Source organism: Pelodiscus sinensis, chromosome 3 (genome assembly GCF_052426305.1).
Source record: "Pelodiscus sinensis isolate ZL-2025 chromosome 3, ASM5242630v1, whole genome shotgun sequence".
Lineage (NCBI taxonomy): Eukaryota > Metazoa > Chordata > Testudines > Trionychidae > Pelodiscus > Pelodiscus sinensis.
Genome location: NC_143054.1, coordinates 110,621,707 through 110,640,822, shown reverse-complemented (window position 1 = coordinate 110,640,822; position 19,116 = coordinate 110,621,707). Strand labels below are relative to the sequence as shown.

Genomic DNA, 19,116 nt, shown 5'->3' with positions numbered 1-19,116 from the left:
AACTTTGTCTCTGTGCATTGAAACAGATGTGCTGCAGGATCTCAAAATGCTGTTTCCCTTTATCAGTTTGAAATGGTTGTTACTTTTCACTGAGATTGCACTTGCTATGCCAAAGTCTCTTCTCAGTTCCTATAGTTTAAGTGAAACTAAAACAGAAGGCTTTAATCATAGATACACACTGGAAGCAGCACCATCTCAGGGGATTGAAAGAGCAATTGTGCCTTAATGCAGAGGTTTTCAGCTTTTTTCTTTCTGCTCTCCCTTCCCTACATGCTATAAAAACTCAATGTCCCACCTGTGCCACAGCAATTGTTTTCTCAAAATAAAACCCTGGGCTAGCACTAAGGGTTAGGAAGCGAGCAGTTGTCTAGGGCCCCACATCATGGGGAGCAACAGGAAGCTAAGTTGCTGAAGAATCAGCTTCACCTCTGGTGCTGGGGTCAAAGGCTACAGTCCCATGCAGTGTCAGCTTTCTGGTCTAGGTCTGGGCAAGTCTAATGATGGACGTGCTTGGTAGACCCCAAAAACCTGCTCACAGACCCCTGGTTGTGAGCCACTGCCTTAATGGGCCAATTCATAGGCTGCACAAACTTGGTCCTCCAAGTATATCTGCTCCATCTGAACGGCAAGGAAACAGGTAAGGGTAAGACCCTCATCTTCCACTGCACCTGTTCTTGTCCTGTTAGGCCATCATGTGCCGTGGGATGCACAGAGAGAGATCGATCCTGGCCCTTCTCCAAGCACTGGAAAGGTGCTGATGCCTACGACCCTTAGAGTGAGTTTCCTTGCACATTCCCTGCTCCCTTTATATCTCTGAGGGTCTGTCACTATGGGTGCATCTACACAGCAGCATTATTTCAGAATAATGGCCGTTATTCAGAAATAACAACATGAGCATCTACACAGGAATTCTGTTATTTCTAAATAATTTTGAAATAATGGACAGCTTATTCCAGCTTCAGTAAACTCATTCCATGAGAAATAATGCCTATTCCGAAATAGCTATTTTGAAATAGCTGTAGTATGGATGCTCCACTGTTGCTATTTTGAAATAACTCCTCCCCAGAGCTATTCAAAGTGATTACTCCGCAGTGCCTCCTGGGGCTCTCAATTGAGGTAGCACGTCCACATTAAGGAAGCCTTCCTCGGATTAATTTTGAGGTTTCCCTGTAGTGTAGACGTGCTATTTCGAAATAAGCGATTGTGGAGTATTTGTTCCAGAATTTTTGCATCAAATTTAGCATGCAGTGTAGATGTATCCTATGTGTTTATATACTCTAAAGTGAATTATGTATCCCTTCATGCAGAACAAGAGCAGAGTTCACATATATTTGCTGTCAAAACATTTCACTACAGAGAGCTGTTTTATATAATTGCATTAAGTGTAGGTCTCTGATCTGGTGGGTAGGTTTGCAGACTGATATTAAAGTGTCCTGAGTTCAGTTCCCACCACAGTTATAGCCTTTTAGTGCCATTTAATCTACCCTGTGCCTCAGTTCCCCAACTCTAAAATGCGGAGAGGATAAATAAATGGATGATGGGAGCACTCAAGTGCTATTGGAATTGTATGTAGGGGTATAAAATCAGTTAACCAGTTAAACGTTAAGTTAACCTAATGTTTAACTGATTAAGAGGGATCAGGGTGGGGGACCATTCTAACCTGGCTGGAGTAGCTCCTGCTCCCAGCCCATGCACTGGGGCTAGCTGCTGGCTCCCATCCCCCATGTGGAGGTTGGAATTGCTGCTGGCTCTTGGCGTCTATCCATCACCGGAGCAGCCCCTGTCTGCGGCAGGCCCCCTGTGTGGCTGGAGGTGCCTCCCTGCTCATAGCAGCCAGGGAGATGCTTCAACCCCCACTGGTTACCTGTTAACCTTTCACATCCCTAGTTGCATGCTGTCTAGATGACAATATAGTGAGCTGCTTCTTCCATGCTGTATTCTCCCAGGATGTAAAGCTCTTTTATAGTTCCAATGACAGTTTGTGATCTCACATTTATGTATGAAATCAAAATATGACACAATGTGGAAAGCAAGATATTGTGCTGCCAATAATGGTGCCTCACAAATTATGGACAGAATAGCAAAGTACTACTTCTGCACATCAGATTTCTGTTTACGTGGCCTTAAAACCATTGATAACAGCTACACACTAGCATTTATTGTACTTAAAGAGAACAAATTTTTCCCGTCTTAATCTAAAGATGCTACTTGGTATTATCTATGGCTATGTCTAGACTGCATTGCTTTTTCAGGATACTGGAGGTATGCATCCAAGGAACATGTCCACTTTTTCAAAAAAAAATTCAAAAGAACGGATGAGCTATTTCACCATCCCTGTAAACCTCGTTCTACAAGGAATAAGAGATGGCTCAAAAGAGCACTTTCTTTTGCAATTTGGCACCTTGTGGACACACCAGATTTCAAAAGAGCCTCTTTCAAAAGTAAATCGAAAAAAGATTCGCAATTTGCGTACTGCAAATCGCGTATCTTTTTCTGATATAACAGTGCAGTGTAGACGTAGCCTAAGAAAAGTTATTTTTCTCCGTGTCTTGTGAAAGTTTAAGAGTATCCTATTTGAGTCACTCTGTTTAAAGGATCATCTACTTTATTTTAATTTTATTTTAACCTTTCATACATTTTTAGTTGCCATGTATTGTGAAATTATTTTTGTTGAAACTGCTGCTTTGTTCACCACGAAATGCTGGCTGTTACTTCCTAGTAGAATGTGCTGTCCTCCATTTGTAAGTGTTCAGATTTCCAGCTGTAGTGAATCACAGCACTTTCAGTTACCATGGCAATGTTCCATTGCAGGAGCTGATAGATTCCAGACAGATTGGTGCAAGCCGCCTAAGCAGAGTTGAGACACTGGCTCCTGCAGTGAAACAGAACACAACTCCCAGTGGGTGTGAATTGCTAGATGCGGAGATGCAGGCCTTGCAGTCCGACTGGAAGCAGTGGGAGGAGAGCATTTTTCAAACGCAAAAGAACTTGGAGGATATAGTTAGCCAAATGGCCCTGTCCGAGCAGGAGTTCACAGCACAGGTTGCTCAGCTGGAAAAGGCCCTGGAGCAGTTCACCACACTTCTTGCATCCTGCTCTCAAAAGCTGACCCTCCTGGATGGCAAGCAAACTGATAAAGAAATAATTGAATGCTGGCACCAAGAAAAAGTAAGGCCACTTTCTGCTTCTTTAATCTTTTTTGGTTGTAAATATCTAAGTACTCTGTGCAAGCAAACTTCTTCCCAATGACTGTAATACGCATGAATGGGAAAAATGGAAAGATTTGAAATACATTTTAAAATATAAAATTCAAAGCTGAAATCTCTAGTAATGACTTTGTAAATTTTTTTAAAAAGAAGTCACAGTAGGTTGTGTATTTATAAAGACATTTCTCTTTGGCCTCCATTGTAAAGGCATAATTTATGTTTCTCAGCTCTCCCGACACTGAAAACGGGGCCTCTCAGAAGAGGCAGAAACCAGTGAATGCTAGTTTTCAGTTTTCTTTCCAACTCCTTCAGTATTTCAAGCCATAAATGCACAATTGCAGAGAGGGGTAATACGTGTGGTTTTTCACAAGGTCAGATAGCCATCAGAGGTATATGTTTCCTTGTATTTAATCCTTGCTTTTTGCCAGTTTATTCTTCTCATTTCTCAGAACATCTTGGCATTGTGCATTATACCATTTTGACATATATTTAGAAAAGAGGTATTAGAAACTATTATCTACTTGTCAACCAACCTCTTAACTGGCTTAGCAGTACTACTTCATGACAGAGGGAGGTAGTCAAAATGCTTTCTCCTTCTTACTTATCTCCACATGGATATTCTGCAGAAGAGGCAAAAAGGTTCCTGTAATATTACAACTAGGGATGTGCATGGGTAACCAGTTAACTAGTAAGCATCGCCCATAAAGGGTGATGCTTACTGGATAATGGTTAACTGCAGCACCCCCCTTTAATCAGATAGCTGGTTAAACTTAATATTTAAACTGTTAACTAATTAAATGGGATTTTACATCCCTAATTACAGCTGTGAATCATATATGCCACAACAAGGTTGCAGAATGTTTTACTTTCTGCTGGCTAGTCCCAGTATAGTTAGAGAACCATATAATACTTCACTGAATGTTTGAAATGTTCTAAAACTCTCAGTAGGCAGGATTCAGTACATAGCACTAGGTCTGATGAGGTTGTAATACCACTTTCCATGTTATGGTTGTAAATATGAAAAATTCCCCTTGGCTAATACTATTTTAACCTGTTTTATTATTAACACACACACACACAGTAATTACAAGACATTTGTACCTAAATTAAACATTAAACTTCTTAAAATCTCAAGAGATTTAAAAATGTTTCTTTTTTGTTAATATTTATACTGTGTACAAATTGAAGCTGAATGTAATACTTGTATAATATTCTTGCTCTTTTAACAAATGTGCGGACTGCCAATAATATGTAGAGTGCAGAAAAAATAAATGTTTACTCTGTATGCCTCTACTTTGTAATCTAATTTATAGTAAAAAAATAGAAAGCTGTGTAAAAAGAAAGTAAGTGTTAAGGAAAATAATGTGGACAAAGGTGAATTAGTGGATATAATGTACTTAGACTTTCAGAAAACCTCTGACCAGACCCCTCACCAAAGGATCGTAAGATGAGTAAAAGCAGTCATGAAATACAAGGGAACTTAGGGAAGGTCCTCTTATGGGTCTGTAATTGGTTAAAAGATGGAAGACAAAGGGTAGGAATAAGTAGTCAATTTTCAGAATGGGGAGAGATAAATAATGGAATCCCCTAAGGATCTCAACTGGGACCTGGACTGTTCAGTTTACTAATAAATGATATGGAAAAAGGGGAAAATAGTGAGGTGACAAAATTTATAGACAATACAAAACTACATGATAGTTAAGCCCAAAGCAGATTGTGAAGGTTTACGAAGTGATCTCAAAACTGGGTGTGAGAGGAACAAAATGGCAGATGAAATTTAATTCTGATAAATGCAAAGTAACACAGGTTGGAAACATAATCCCAACTATGCATACAAAATGATGGGATCTAAATTAGCTGTTATACTCAGAAAAGAGATCTTAAAGTAATCATAAATGGTTTTCTGAAAATAGCTGCTGTATGTGCAGTGACAGTCATAAAAGATAACTGAATGTTAAGAAACATTAAAAAAGGGATAAATAATAAGACAGTAAATATCATATTTTGCCCCATATAATATGTTCAAACTTTGAATATTGTATGCAGTTCTGATTACTCCATCTCATAAAGATATATTAGAAATGGAAACTGTACAGAGAAGGGCAACAGAAATGATTATGGAGTTTTCATACGGGGAGAGATTAAAAACACTGTTTCTGTTTGGCATAAAGACGACTAAGAGAGATATGATACAAGTCTACCAAATCATGACCACTGTGGAGAAAGTGAATAAGGAAGTATTGTTTACTCCTCCATATAATATAAGAACTGGGAGTCATCCAATGAAACTAATAGGCAACTGGTTTAAGAAAATTCCACAAGAAGTACTTTTTTACTTAATGCATAGTTGAGCAATGGCTCTCATTGCCAGGGGATTATAGAGATGGCTAAAAAGAGCTAGATAAATTCATGGAAGATAGGTCCATCAGTGGCTATTAGCCAAGATGGCCAGGGATTTAACTTCATGTTCTGTATGCCACATCCTCTGTTTGCCAGAAGCTGGGAGTGGACAACGGAATGGGTCACTCGATGACTGCCTATTCTGTTCATTCCCCTTGAAGCACCTGGCATTGGCCATTTTTGGAAGACAGGCTACTGAACTAGATGGACCATTGACCTGATCCAGTTTGGGAATTCTTATCTTCTTAATAATGATATAGCCATGGACAGTGAGGGAGCTGTCCTCTGGGGAGGCTAGCCCCTGACTCCCCACTTCAGCCTCTGCGCCCCCCACTCCAGGCCAGAGCCCCAAACCTCTCCTTGTAGCTGAAGTCATGAGGCCTCCTGCTGGCTCCCTTCTACTGCTAGAATCCCAAGACCCCTCACCCCATGACTCCCCGCCACTTGCCTGAAGGAGACCTGGACCAGCCATTGTTGACACCACCCCACCCTCCAGACCCTAAGGCTGTGTCTAGACTGGCACGATCTTGTGCCAAAGTGGCCACTCTTGCTCAAAAACGTGCTGCCTGTCTACACTGGCTGTGTGTTCTTGCGCTAGTAAACTGACGTTCTACTGTATAAAATCAGGGCTTCTTGTGCAAGAACTATGATGCTTCCACTCAGGAATAAGCCCTTTTGTGCAACTGTTCTTGCGCAAGAGGCCAGTGTAAACAGGCAACATGAATTTCTTGCTAAACAAAGCCCTATGGTTAAAATGGCCATCAGAGCTTTCTTGCGCAAGAGAGCATCTACACTGGAACGAGGTGTACCGGTAGTTTGAATTAGAGAGCCTAATTCAAACTACCTACTCCGTGCCGCGGGTAGCCGCAGGCACGGAGTCCGCACTAAGGGGGATTTAAAAATGGCGGTGCTCGGCAAGATGCAAATGAAGCCCGGGATATTTAAATCCCGGGCTTCTTTTGCAACTTCGAATGCCTACATTAGCCACCCTAGTTCGAACTAGGGTGGCAGTGTAGACATACTCATAGTTACTAGTGATAAAATAGCCTTCTTTAAAATAAAGTATTTTGGTTTAGCATTTGTAGAGAAGAGATTTTTAATCAGCTGATACCTTTGAGAATTTGTTTAGAATTTATTATTAGCTAACAAACATTCCTCTGAAGTTAAAGGGAGAACACACATTCTCTCTGGTGAATCTGAGGGTCTCTTAAAAACCCTTCCCCAGCCTGATCAGGGGACATGCTAGTGCCATTAAGACTATTCACTTTGATATGGTCCTTTGACACCCCATTCATTTTGAATGAATGGTAATCACTGGTCTTGTGGCTGTGTCTGGCCTGTGGGTTAAGGTGTTGAAACTAGGGATGTAATAGTGTAGTCAATTTACTGATTAACCGATAATCAAAAGCTTATAGATTAATACTATAGACTAAATGTACTCACCCTCTCCCTCTGCCAGTACATTTTTTAGCAGGCTGGCTAGCAGCCCTGCTCAGTCCCGGCTTGTGATGGATCCAGGACCTAGCCCTGCTGCGGTTCTGCATTTAAAGTGTATTAGGAGCCAGGTGGGCAGGCAGCCCATCTCAGTTCTAACTCACGCTGGGTCTGGGTACTCAGACCCCCTTGGGACAGGGGTTGCTGCCACCCTGCACTGCTGCCTCTGTATCAGAGGCAGCAGTGCAGGGCGACAGGTAGCTAGTCTGCGAGGGAAATTGGTTTTTAAACTGTTCCCGCCTGACACCCCTCTGGCACTCTGCTTCCCTCTAGAAGTCCAGTGCATATATCACTATTTGAGTGGCAAATAATTAACCTATACCAAGCACCCCACATTTATCACACATGCTGCTTATGCTTATTTACATAATTTACAGATTATTGTGTCTATTCCCTGAGGAGATGATTTAAGTAACTTCCCAAGAAAAAATATATTGCTGTTATTGAAGTCATACTTTGAAATTTGCTTTCAAAGAAATTTTGAGAAAAAACAGAATTTTCAGTATTCACATATAAACACTTTTGTTTAGGTGCCTAAGTTTGGTTTTGGGAGCCTACTTTTAGGCACCTACAGCTGAAAATACTGGCCAGATCTACCAAAAGAACCGTGCGCGACAGGAACTTTTGTAAAGAAATACTAACACTTTGCCCATCATAACATTTAAAATATTCTGTGATTATTTTATTTATTTGTTGGTTTAAAAATGTTGGTACTGAGGAACTGAACTCAATCCCATTTTTCTGAGTAATGGAACAATCTTACTTCAGCACAGCATAAACAATGTAAGGCCATCCCATCTAAATTAGCTGACAATAATATTGAACAGTGACAGTTTCGGGTTTTTTTCACACTGTTTTTCCCCCACCAGGAAACACTGGATGCTCTAACAAAGGCAGAGCATATGACAGAAGAGCTCAAGACTCAGTTAAATGACCTTTGTAGATTTTCCAGGGATTTGAGTACCTATTCTGCAAAAGTTTCAGTGTTAATTAAAGAGTACAATAGGTAAGTATTTATCTTGTATATAATTTGTTCTTCTATAGATTGAACTTCCCAAATCCAGGACTCTCTGGTCTAGCGACATCCATGGTCCGGCAAGGTCACCGATGTTGCTGGACCAAAGAGCCCTGGGAATGGGAGCCAGCTGGGAGAACACACTGTCTGCGGAGTCACGACTGGTCCAGGGAACCTGCAGCATCAGCGGGGCCAGGTGGCATCGGGACCGATGGCGGCCAGGCAGCACTGGTTGGGAAACCTCTGGTGGCAGCGAGTCCATGCAGTGGAGTCCTGGCCAGGGAACCTGGCACTGGGGCCAGGCAGCAGCCAGGGAGTCCCAAACCTAGCAGGGAAATCCCTGGTGGCAGAAGAGCCAGCCTGACAGCTCTGCCTGGGGAACCTTAGGAAAGCCACGGTGGCAGCAGGACTGGGCCACAGGAGTACGGCTGGCAGTGGCCAAGTGTCCCAAGACCGGGGAGCCCCGGGGAACCCTGAGAGGTAGCAGGATGGTGGTGACAGGCGGCCCTGGCTGGGGAAACCTGGCTGGGCCAGCATTAGCGAGGCAGTGGGAGGACAGGGAGCCCCAGCCACGAGAGCCCGATGGAGGAGAAGCTGGCAGCAGGGCAGCCAACAGGAGAGCATTAATCTCTCCTGGTCCAGAAAACTCCCTGGTCCAGGACAGCTCATGTCCCAAGGTTACTGGATCAGGGAGGTCCAACCTGTATATTATTTTGATATATGATGCCGTAAGTTAGAAATGTACAAATAAACAGTGCATTCATAATGTACCGATTGCCTTGCACCTATTAGTAATAAAGGTTGAAAAAATATGTCAGTTTGTTTTTTAAGCATACACTGCGCCATAGACTCAGCTTTGAATGGATAAGAATTGTCACTGTGAATGACAAAGGATAGTCATTTGATTAGAGAAGGAGTGAGAATAACTATTGCCTGGTGATTGGGACACTCACCAAAGATTTAGGAGAATGGAATTCAAATATATACTTCAATGATTATTTAATTGTTTATACAAAGTGAAAAAGCTTCCATGGGAGTGATTGAGATAATATCCTATCAGTGGCTAGGTCACTCTTCTGCAGTGTAGGAGGCCCAAGCTCTCATTCCTTTTTCACATAAAGTAGAGGAGGAAATTAAACTTGGTGCTTCAGCACTTCAAGTGAGGACTCCTAAACACTTAGCTAAGAGTTATTTGACAAGCAGAAGCATTACTACTGGCTGTTTTAAAAAAAATGTGGCTGAAACTACTTAGTGAAATGCTACTCAATTTGTGAATAGGTTCTAGTCTACCCAAATGTCATTTTTTGGTGAAGACACTGTTCATGTGGGAAAAATTCACCCTGCTCTGTCAAGGGCTGCTTCACTAATCAAATGAGCCTTTGGAAAAAGAATCTGACTCAGAGTCACAATTTCTTCCCTGCTTTTCCCTTATTCCTGGAGTAATTCAATTTCACCAGCTCTATATAGCTCTATACAGTGTTCATTTTACTCCATCCTCTCTTGCCACCATTACTTCAACTCAGCTCTGCTGACTGGTATAATATGGGGGTTGAGCCAAGGCTCTGCTCACTCCAAATTTCTTGTTTGTGATTATGGGAAGTATTGCACTCTAGATCTCTGCACCACCATATCCTGCAAAACCTTTCTTCCCCCGTGGCACTGTCAGATAAGAACACAATCTAATCCTAAACAAATTCTGCAGTTGCTTGTAGTTTCAAAGTACAGTAAAACTCCATTAGTCCGGCATCCAATGCTCCAGCACTCCTGATGGCCCGGCACCATCAGGAACCCAGAAGTGCTCGGGGCAGCCAGACAATTGGAGTTGCTCTGTGCCCGGCTTCCCCGATTCAGCCGCTGCTGAAACTGACCAGCAGCGGCTGAATCGGGGATGCCTAGGGCAGAGCCGGACTATCGGAAGGGGGGGCTATGAAGGCTCTGGGGTGGCATCCCCCCCACCCCACCCTACCCCAGACCCCTCATAGCCCCCCCCTCCTGATAGTCCGTCATATTTGATAATCCGGCACCCCCTGAGTCCTAAAGGTGCCGGATTATCAGAAGTTTACTGTATTTGTAATTTCAGTCTTAGTGTAATACCTGTGAAAATGCCTATTTCATGTTGTCTAACTGAATCCCCCTTTTCCTCCCCTTTTTTTCATTTAACTCCCTATGATGACAAAACTCAGCCTATGTCTTCAAGCTTCGAAGGGCTGTCAGAATAAAGAGGAGGTCTTGCAGCAGAGATTCCGGACAGTTTTCAGGGACTTCCAGCAGTGGCTAGTCAGTTCAAAAATCACCACTGCCAAATGCTTTGACATGCCTCAAAATATCAACGAAGCAGTGACAAGTCTACAGAAAATACAGGTAATTGTATAGCAATCAGACACTGGTTGAAGAAGGACACAGCTTTAAATCAACACATCTATCTGAATTTTGTTTACTTACAATTTGAGATTTACTGTATCTACAGCAGTATTAAAGATGACTGTAATTGAGAAGGATCAGAAAATTCTTTATTTTTTCTTTGTTCAGTTTGTTAAATTTGGGCATCTTAACGGCATTTTGTGGATAGCCATTTTCACTTGTTTTCCTCGTTATAGGATATTTCTATACTGTGAACCCATGATGTGATTACAGTCTGCGCTCATCTACCTGAGCTAACTTTACTCCAGCTAGCTCAAGTCTCAGAGCAGTGCAAGTGTTGTGTATCCCCAGGGTTCCAGATATGCTTGTACAGCCTGCCACATTCTGCTATAGCATCACCACTTAGGTGCCCAAGCTAGCTAAATTAATGTTAGCTAAGGTATGTTAACTTGAGCTTCAGTCACACCTTGGCTGTGTCTACACTGGCATGAATTTCCGGAACTGCTTAAAACGGAATACTATTCCATTTTCAGTTTTTCCGGAAAAGGAGTGTCTACATTGGCAGGCTGCTTTTCCGGAAAAACCCTTTTTCCGGAAAAGCGTCTGTGGCCAATGTAGACGCACTTTTCCGGAAAAGACGACTGGGCTGTCTACACTGGCCCTTTTCCGGAACAGTGTTCCGGAATAAGGACTTATGCCCGAGTGGGAGCAGAATAGTTTTTCCGGAATAGCGGCTGATTTTGTACAGTAGAGCATCGTTGCTTTTCCGGAAATTCAAGGGCCAGTGTAGACAGCTCGCAGCTTATTCCGGAAAAGCGGCTGATTTTCCGGAATAAGTGGCCCAGTGTAGACACAGCCCCCGTGATTAAGTTTAGACATACTCATAGTCTGTTTCCTCCATCCATGTGGGCCTTTCAGGCAGTAATAGGGGAGAAACATATTTTTTTTAAATAGGAAAATGGTTGTAAAACAAAAACAAATAATGAATGTAGGAACATTATGTAGTTCCAGAAACTAGTTCAAAGTAATGGTTTCTGCAAATTTTTCATCATATATGATGGTAATCTTTATAATGTAAATAAAGGAACACAACCTTGCCAGCAGGCAATTACAGTAAAACTCCAGTAGTTCAGCATCCAATTGTACGGCACTCCCAATACTCCAGCATCAAAATGGCAAGAGCCTAGTGAGTGAGCTTTGGCAAAAAACGAGTCACAAGGCAGCAGCAGCAGCAGCTGAACCAAGCGAAACTGGATGGGACCGAGTCAGTCTGCCACTGGCATAGTGTGATGCTGGACAGTGCTTGTGCTACAATAAAAAGGGTTAAAAACACGTTATATACAGTATATAATGTGTGTGTGTGTATATATATATATATATATAAAACCATCTTATAGTACCTCCTGATAGCCCAGCATATCCGATAATCCGGCACTTAGGTCCCAAAGGTTCAGGATTATTGGAAGTCTACTGTAACTTCTGTGTTTTTCAGTATAAATCCTTCTACCTACAAATTCCAAGTCTCAAAACAGATAACTTTCCCCTTGGAATTGCACTTAACATTTTGTATAATGTTGGAGTAATATCACCAATTTTTATATAAGAAAACCCAATTTAGAAGGGGAAATTCTTTGGCTGCTTCTGATAATCACAACTTTTATTCACCATAAAAGCCTTGCATGATTAAAATAACCATTTGCTCTCCTGTCTAAAAGTATGTATTCATGATTGCTATGTATAGTACAGGAAGTCCCCGAGTTACGCGGATCCGACTTACATCGGATCCGTACTTACGAACGGGGCTTTTCTCGCCCCAGGGGACGCGGGCGGCGGGACCGCCCAGACGCGCCGAGGTCCCGCCGCCCGCGTCCTCTGGGGCGACAAAAGCTGCTCCGCGTCTCCCTGGTCTGCTGGGGGGGGGGGGGGCCCAGCAGACCAGGGAGACGTGGAGCAAAGCCACAGAGGACGCGGGCGGCGGGAGCGCCCAGCAGACCAGGGAGATGCGGAGCAAAGCCGCGGAAGACCCGGGCGGGACCGCAGCGCGTCTGGGCGCTCCTGCCGCCCGGGTCCTCCGCGGCTTTGCTCTGCGTCTCCCTGGTCTGCTGGGGACCAGGGAGACGTGGAGCAAAGCCGCGGAGGACGCGGGCGGCGGGAGCGCCCAGACGCGCCGCGGTCCCGCCGCCCGGATCCTCCGCGGCTTTGCTGGCTTTGCTTCGCGTCTCCCTGGTCTGCAGACCAGGGAGACGCGGAGCAAAGCCGCGGAGGACCCGGTCGGGACCGCGGTGCGCCCGCCCGCATCTCCATGGTCTTCGGGGGGGGGGCGCAGCTAGTGTGGCCCCCCCCCCCCCCCCCATTAGACCAGGCTTTTCTCGTGGACGCCTGTGGTAGAGCAGCTGGGGCGCTGCTGGTTGGTCCCGCAGCGCCGCTCCTCGTCGCTACTGGACCAACCCGGAAGCACTCCAGCTGCTCTGCCCCAGTAGTCCTGATTCAGCCGCTGCTGATCAGTTTCAGCAGCGGCTGAATCAGGACGCCTGGGGCAGAGCAGCTGGGGTGCTGCAGGGTTGGTCCAGTAGCGCCAAGGAGCGGCGCTACTGGACCAACCCAGCAGCACCCCAGCTGCTCTGCCCCAGGTGTCCCCAAGTCAGCCGCTGCTGAAACTGACCAGCGGCTGACTACAGGAAGCCAGAAGCAGAGTTTCTCTGCCCCGGGCTTCCTGGAATCAGCCGCTGATCAGTTTCAGCAGCAGCTGACTTGGGGACACCTGGGGTAGAGCACCTGGGGTGCTGCCCGTCCCCGCAGCGCCAAGGTGCGGTGCTGCGGAGACCTACCCGGCAGCGCCCCAGCTGCTCTGTCCCAGGCATCCAGATTCTGCTGCTGTTGCAACTGATCAGCAGCTAATTCCAGGAAGCCCGGGACAGAGAAACTCTGCTTCTGGCTTCCTGTAGTCAGCCACTGGTCAGTTTCAGCAGGGGCTGAATCTTGATGAGTTCCGACTTAAGTACAAATTCGACTTAAGTACAAACCTACAATCCCTATCTTGTAGGTAACCCGGGGACTGCCTGTATACACTTTCTACATAAAATAAATTCTTCTTATACTTCCAAGCATTTGTTAAGAAGGCATATGCACTTTCATTCCTTAATACAACCAACAGTTAGGAATCCATTAGCCTGTTTGATGTCAGTAAATGTTCATAGTTTGATAATGGAAAACTCCCATTGACCTTAATGGGACTAGGTTTTCACTCAGAGATTTTAGTGACAAAAAAGACCATTGTGTACTTGTTGAAAATTCCAAGTGACTTTCACTGTACATAGGATTGCCAGGTGTCCTGTTTTGAACCGGACAGTCCAGTATTTGAGCTTTCTGTTTGGGAAACAAATTGAGAAAATATAAATGTCCAGTATTTTCTAAATAAGATGTAATGTAGATTGTGATGTAATGTCAAGTGTGTCTGGTATTTTTGATTAAACCATCTGGCAACCCTATGTATATATAATCTAAAAGATAATCTCTCCAGTAGCAAAGTAACTTATACCACCATGTCTGGGATTGGTATTGATTCATTACCTACTCTGAGCAAAGTGTGCCTGCTGCCTACTGAATCCCTAGTAGTGCGTCTTCTTAAAACATAGTGAGAGTATTAAAAAAGGTATCATATCCAAGTAAAGAATGGGTCATTTTATGAATTCACACACAACCCTAGCTGGTTCTGAGCCTAAATGAGGGGGATACTGACATCACTGATCCAGACTGTTGGTATCCGTAAAGCCTCTGATTTTTACTGGATATAAAATGGAGTGCATTTAAACAAACATGAATTAGTGTAATTTATGAAAGCTTTTCTGCACATTATAACTAATTGGCTTTTTCACCCCCCCCCCCCCTCCCCCCAAGGAATCCTTGTCTGAAAGTGAAAATGGCCAGCATAAGCTAAACATTGTGGTGTTCAAGGGAGAACTGCTGAGCACTATTCTTCCCCAAGAAAAAGCTAAAGTTATCCAAGCCAAAGTTGCTGTTGCTAAAGAAGACTGGAAAAATTTTCTTTCCCTGCTTCACCAGAAGGAATCTGCTTTGGAGGTATGGAACCTGTCAAACAGGGAATAGATTGAGCAGAATTTTCCCCCCTTTTCTTTCTGATCACATGGATTTTGATAGAGTGAATGCTTTATATGTCTTATTACTGAGTAAGGCCAGCTTTGCTTTCTGGTTCTTGCAGAAAGCTCAGGGCTCAGGGTCCAACTCAGGGGTGAGCAATAAGACAGCAGCAGTTCACCAGGGTTAGCCCTGGTGGTCCACTGCCACTATATTTACCTGTGCCTTCACAGATATGGGTGATTGCAGATCCCATTGGCTATGTATTGCCGTTCCTGGGCAATGGGAGCCACAGGAAGCAGTGTCGTGGTCTGCACCACTTCACGCGGCTCCCATTGGCCAGGCACAGGTATAATAGTGGTGACGGCCTGCCAATGGCTAACCCTGGTAAATCAGATCCATCTCACTGGTCTAGCTGATCACCATATGTGAGGTCCAAAAGGAATTTTTCCCTAGCTCAGATTTGGGGGAGGAGATGAGGAAGATGCCTTTCTCTGCACCACGTTTATATCTCACTTGATCAATTTCCTGGCATTACATAGGCATTGCTGTGTCTCGGTCCCTCCTATTCTCTGCCTATCACATACAATAATTTAATCTCCCATGGTCTGCAAAACTAGTCATAAGTGCCTCTCATTTGATGCCATTGGAATAAGAGCTAAACTTAAAGGTTAAGCTTCTGCCACCCCTTCTTTAAGTAGTTCTTTACCCTACAAGTCATACCATCGACTTAAATGGCCTAGTTTATATAGTAAGATACTAGACAAAGTAGATGATACTGCAAGGCTGCGTCTAGACTGGCAAGTTTTTCCGCAAAAACAGCTGCTTTTGCGGAAAAACTTGCCAGCTGTCTACACTGACCACTTGAATTTCCGCAAGAACACTGACGATCTCATGTAAGATTGTCAGTGTTCTTGCGGAAATGCTATGCTGTTCTCGTTTGGGAAAAAGCCCTCTTGCACAAATGCTTTTGCGCAAGAGGGCCAGTGTAGACAATGCGGTATTGTTTTGCGCAAAAAAGCCCCGATCGCGAAAATGGCGATCGGGGCTTTCTTGTGCAATACCGCGTCTAGATTGGCATGGACGCTTTTCTGCAAAAAGTGCTTTTGCGGAAAAGCGTCCGTGCCAATCTAGATTCTCTTTTCCGCAAATGCTTTTAACGGAAAAACTTTTCCGTTAAAAGCATTTGCGGAAAATCATGCCAGTCTAGACGTAGCCCAAGAGTTTGAGCTTCATCCAATACACCAAATACTAAGGTGCATGAAAATATGTTGTTAAGGCAAGACTTGCCCTTGTTCCATGAATAGTTCCATTCATTTAAATAGGACAGTTCAAATAGCAAGTGAGTCTATCGGTTTCCGGTCCTTCATGCAATCGGTAGGCCATGTTTCTCTGACTGGAGATCACTGAAGTGTAATTAAGAATTGCCCAAGCAAATATTTTAATCATAGCTACAAAGTGACACCACAGTAATCTGCTTGTTTCAAAATGTCTGCTTGAACAAGCATAGAAATTAAACATCTTTAAAGCTTACAGCATATTTCCAGTCACGCACTTTTTTTAAGCCCAAAAGGGACATTGCAGAGAACTTCTGACTTGTGATCATAAAATCTCTCCTGTTTTAAGCCCCTAACTTCTAGTCAAGATAGAGAATGTATTTGGGGTCAGTTTTAAATTTCATTGACAAGAAATATAGGAAACTCTTTGGGCCAGATCCTAAACTTATGTAAATAAGAAATTCGAACAGTGGAGCTATATCTATTTAGGACTTCTTTGTCTCGGAGTGGATGTGTAGGGAGATGTCATATAGTAGATGTGGACAGTTCTGTTTTCACGGGGACTGGGATTAGTCCTCCTAAACTCAGATATTTCAGTCCCATATCATACACCTATAATTCTAACATTTATTTGAAGTGATAGTACTATGGATGAACAGAAAAGAAAATTACAGTAGTTTAAAAAAACCAGGAAAACTAAATCACTTGAATTCTGTTGGTTAGGAGTTTTTACTCCACATTGATAGTGTTAGATATTCTACTCTCAGCCAGCAGAATGAGTCCACGGGAAAAATATGCAGTCAGCAAGGACTTTTTGATGCTTACTTATTTATAAGGACTTGAGAGTGAAGAAAATTACAGTCAGAAAGTAAATACAAATTATCCTCATGATTTGGTTCAACCAAGTCTGCTGGAAAAAAGAGCTTGAAATGAACCCTTCATTCCACAAGAGATCTGTTAGTGCCTGCACACCTTAGCATACCCGTAGGATCATAGGTTGCATAATCATGCAGCAAGCATGATGGTGCATGGATTTTTTTAAAACTTTGGACATTACATGTTTTCATAGAACTTAAAGATCCAAATGAAGGACTTTGAAACAACTGTAGAGCCTCTTCAGGACTGGCTGAGCACAACTGAGAAGATGGTTCAAGAAAGCAGTAGTCGACTTCATGACCTCCCTGCAAAGAGAAAAGAACAACAAAAGTTACAGGTGATAAGGCCCTGAAAATAAAATCAGCCCTCCCCAGGCTAGTTTCCTGTGTCATGAATTCGTGATAAATGCTTGATCATTATGGTACTCTGATCTCTAACTAATCTGCGGGCTTACTTCAATCCGCAGGCAGATTTTGTGTCTCAGCACTTCCAAATGGCATGTTATGTTTCTTTTCTGTAACTATATCATATAAATAGAGATCAAATGTTGCCCTTTTTTTAAGATGCTTGCTAATGGCCAGTGCATTAATTTCCAAGTTAACAGAGCTCCTTGCTTGCTTTTTTGCCTGCTCTTTTGCACCTGCACATAATAGTAACATGCTTATGCTTTACAGTCTGTCCTTGAGGAAATAAGCTGCCACGAGCCTCAGCTCAACAGGCTAAAAGAGAAAGCTCAGCAGCTGTGGGAGGAGCAAGCTGCCAGCAAAAGCTTTATGCGCAGAGTATCTCAGCTATCTTCTCAATACCTAGCGCTAAGCAATCTAACAAAGGTAATGCACCCCACTGTGCATGCTTTCAAGCAGTTCCTGTGAAGCTGACTGATATAAAAATGAGTGGTTGAAATTCTGAAATATCACAACTGTCTTTCTACTGTATGTCTGATAAATTCTATGTCTAAGGTTTGTGGTATAGAAGGGAAAGGTGGGTGGGTGTGGACTGTTTACCTGATGGAACACTGAACAATTTTTTTTCCCGTCCATGCATTGGTCCGAGAAGAGAAACTGAGAATATAAGTGAATAGTGCATGATTCCTCACGCCCTCCAAGAATGTGATAGTTTGCAGGGAGTTAAGTTTTAAATGTGGACCTTTTGAATGAAAAAAGCATCCCATGATTTACAACATTTAAGATAATTTAGTTTGATAATCACTGTCCCCAGGAGCATTTAAGCTAATTATTTTTCAAAACTTGGTAGTATTTTATGCAGGATCATAATACTGAAATGTTGCTATTGTTTAATAAACTTTTAAGATGAGGACTTGTTATCTATATTATGAACTTTTTGTTTAGAATTTGGTAGACTGATTTCAGCATTTTTTAAAAGCATTTGTTAGCTGAGTTAGGTTGATTTTTGAATTATCAGAACAAGGTAGCATTTTTAGTGGCTTGGCCACTGCATTGAGACTTGCATCCTGTTCCCATTTATCCCACTGACCTTCTATGTGGCATTGGTCAAGTCACTTCTCCACTGTGTGCTTGCCTTTTCCCTCTGGCCCTCTGTTGTCTTTGTCTGGTTGGATTGTAAGCAATTTAGGATAAGGATTATCACTCATACGTTGCCTGTCATAGTGAAGCTTTGATATGAGTTGGAGACAAAAGGCAGAACTATAGTATAAACATTTATGAATATGAAAGGTGTTTTATTGGTTGTATCATTTCTATTTTTAATCATTAGTGGCTTGTTAATTTGCCAACTTAATGTACAAAAATAGAGACTTAAACTTAACAGAGTCATATAATTTAAAATAGTGTATACAGAGCCAGGTCATGCTCTACATGATAAAAAATAAACATGGGAAGGGAAAACGTATAGGGCACAATTTCATAAGTTGAAACTAGTGGAATTCCTTGCACATCTTAAATTCAGAGAAAGAAAGTTTGTGGTATGTGCCTTCTCATATGTGGGAATCCCAAATATCTTTACTCAAAGCATCAGGATAGTACCACTGGCTGCAGAAGGCAGTAAGTTGCCTTTCTACAAAAGTGTGTGCTCACATTACGTGCTACCAAAAATTTCAAAGTGAAGCCCTGTGTTGCGTGTATTAAACTAATTCAATCATGAGGTGATGAAGGCATTGGTAAGGTAAGGCAAGGTCCACATATGAAAGAAAAGGATGTAAGGCCTAACAAAAACCAGTAACTGGAAACTCAGGAGAGACCAATTCAAATGAGAAATTAAGTGCAAATTAGCTATTGGAACAACCTACTTGGGAAAGTTTTCGATTCTCCATCTCTTGTTGTCTTCCGGTCAAGATTAACTGTCCTTCTAAAAGATAGTGGTAGAGATGTAGCCGTGTTAGTCTGGGGTAGCTGAAGCAAAATGCAGGACAATG

At 42.9% G+C, this 19,116-nt stretch overlaps 1 protein-coding gene across 12 annotated transcripts in view; it reads left to right on the top strand.

The window, feature by feature from the left end:
* Positions 1 to 19,116, top strand: part of SYNE1 (spectrin repeat containing nuclear envelope protein 1) — a 479,589-nt gene that overhangs the window by 227,809 nt on the left and 232,664 nt on the right. For 11 of the 12 annotated variants that reach the window (XM_075924463.2, XM_075924461.2, XM_075924457.2 and 8 more), the window contains 6 exons: positions 2,812 to 3,168; positions 7,970 to 8,106; positions 10,299 to 10,476; positions 14,374 to 14,556; positions 16,918 to 17,061; positions 17,399 to 17,554. In XM_075924463.2, coding sequence (XP_075780578.2) covers positions 2,812 to 3,168; positions 7,970 to 8,106; positions 10,299 to 10,476; positions 14,374 to 14,556; positions 16,918 to 17,061; positions 17,399 to 17,554 — 1,155 coding nt within the window. The remainder of the gene's footprint in view (positions 1 to 2,811; positions 3,169 to 7,969; positions 8,107 to 10,298; positions 10,477 to 14,373; positions 14,557 to 16,917; positions 17,062 to 17,398; positions 17,555 to 19,116) is intronic. The other variant, XM_075924462.2, reaches the window with a different exon arrangement.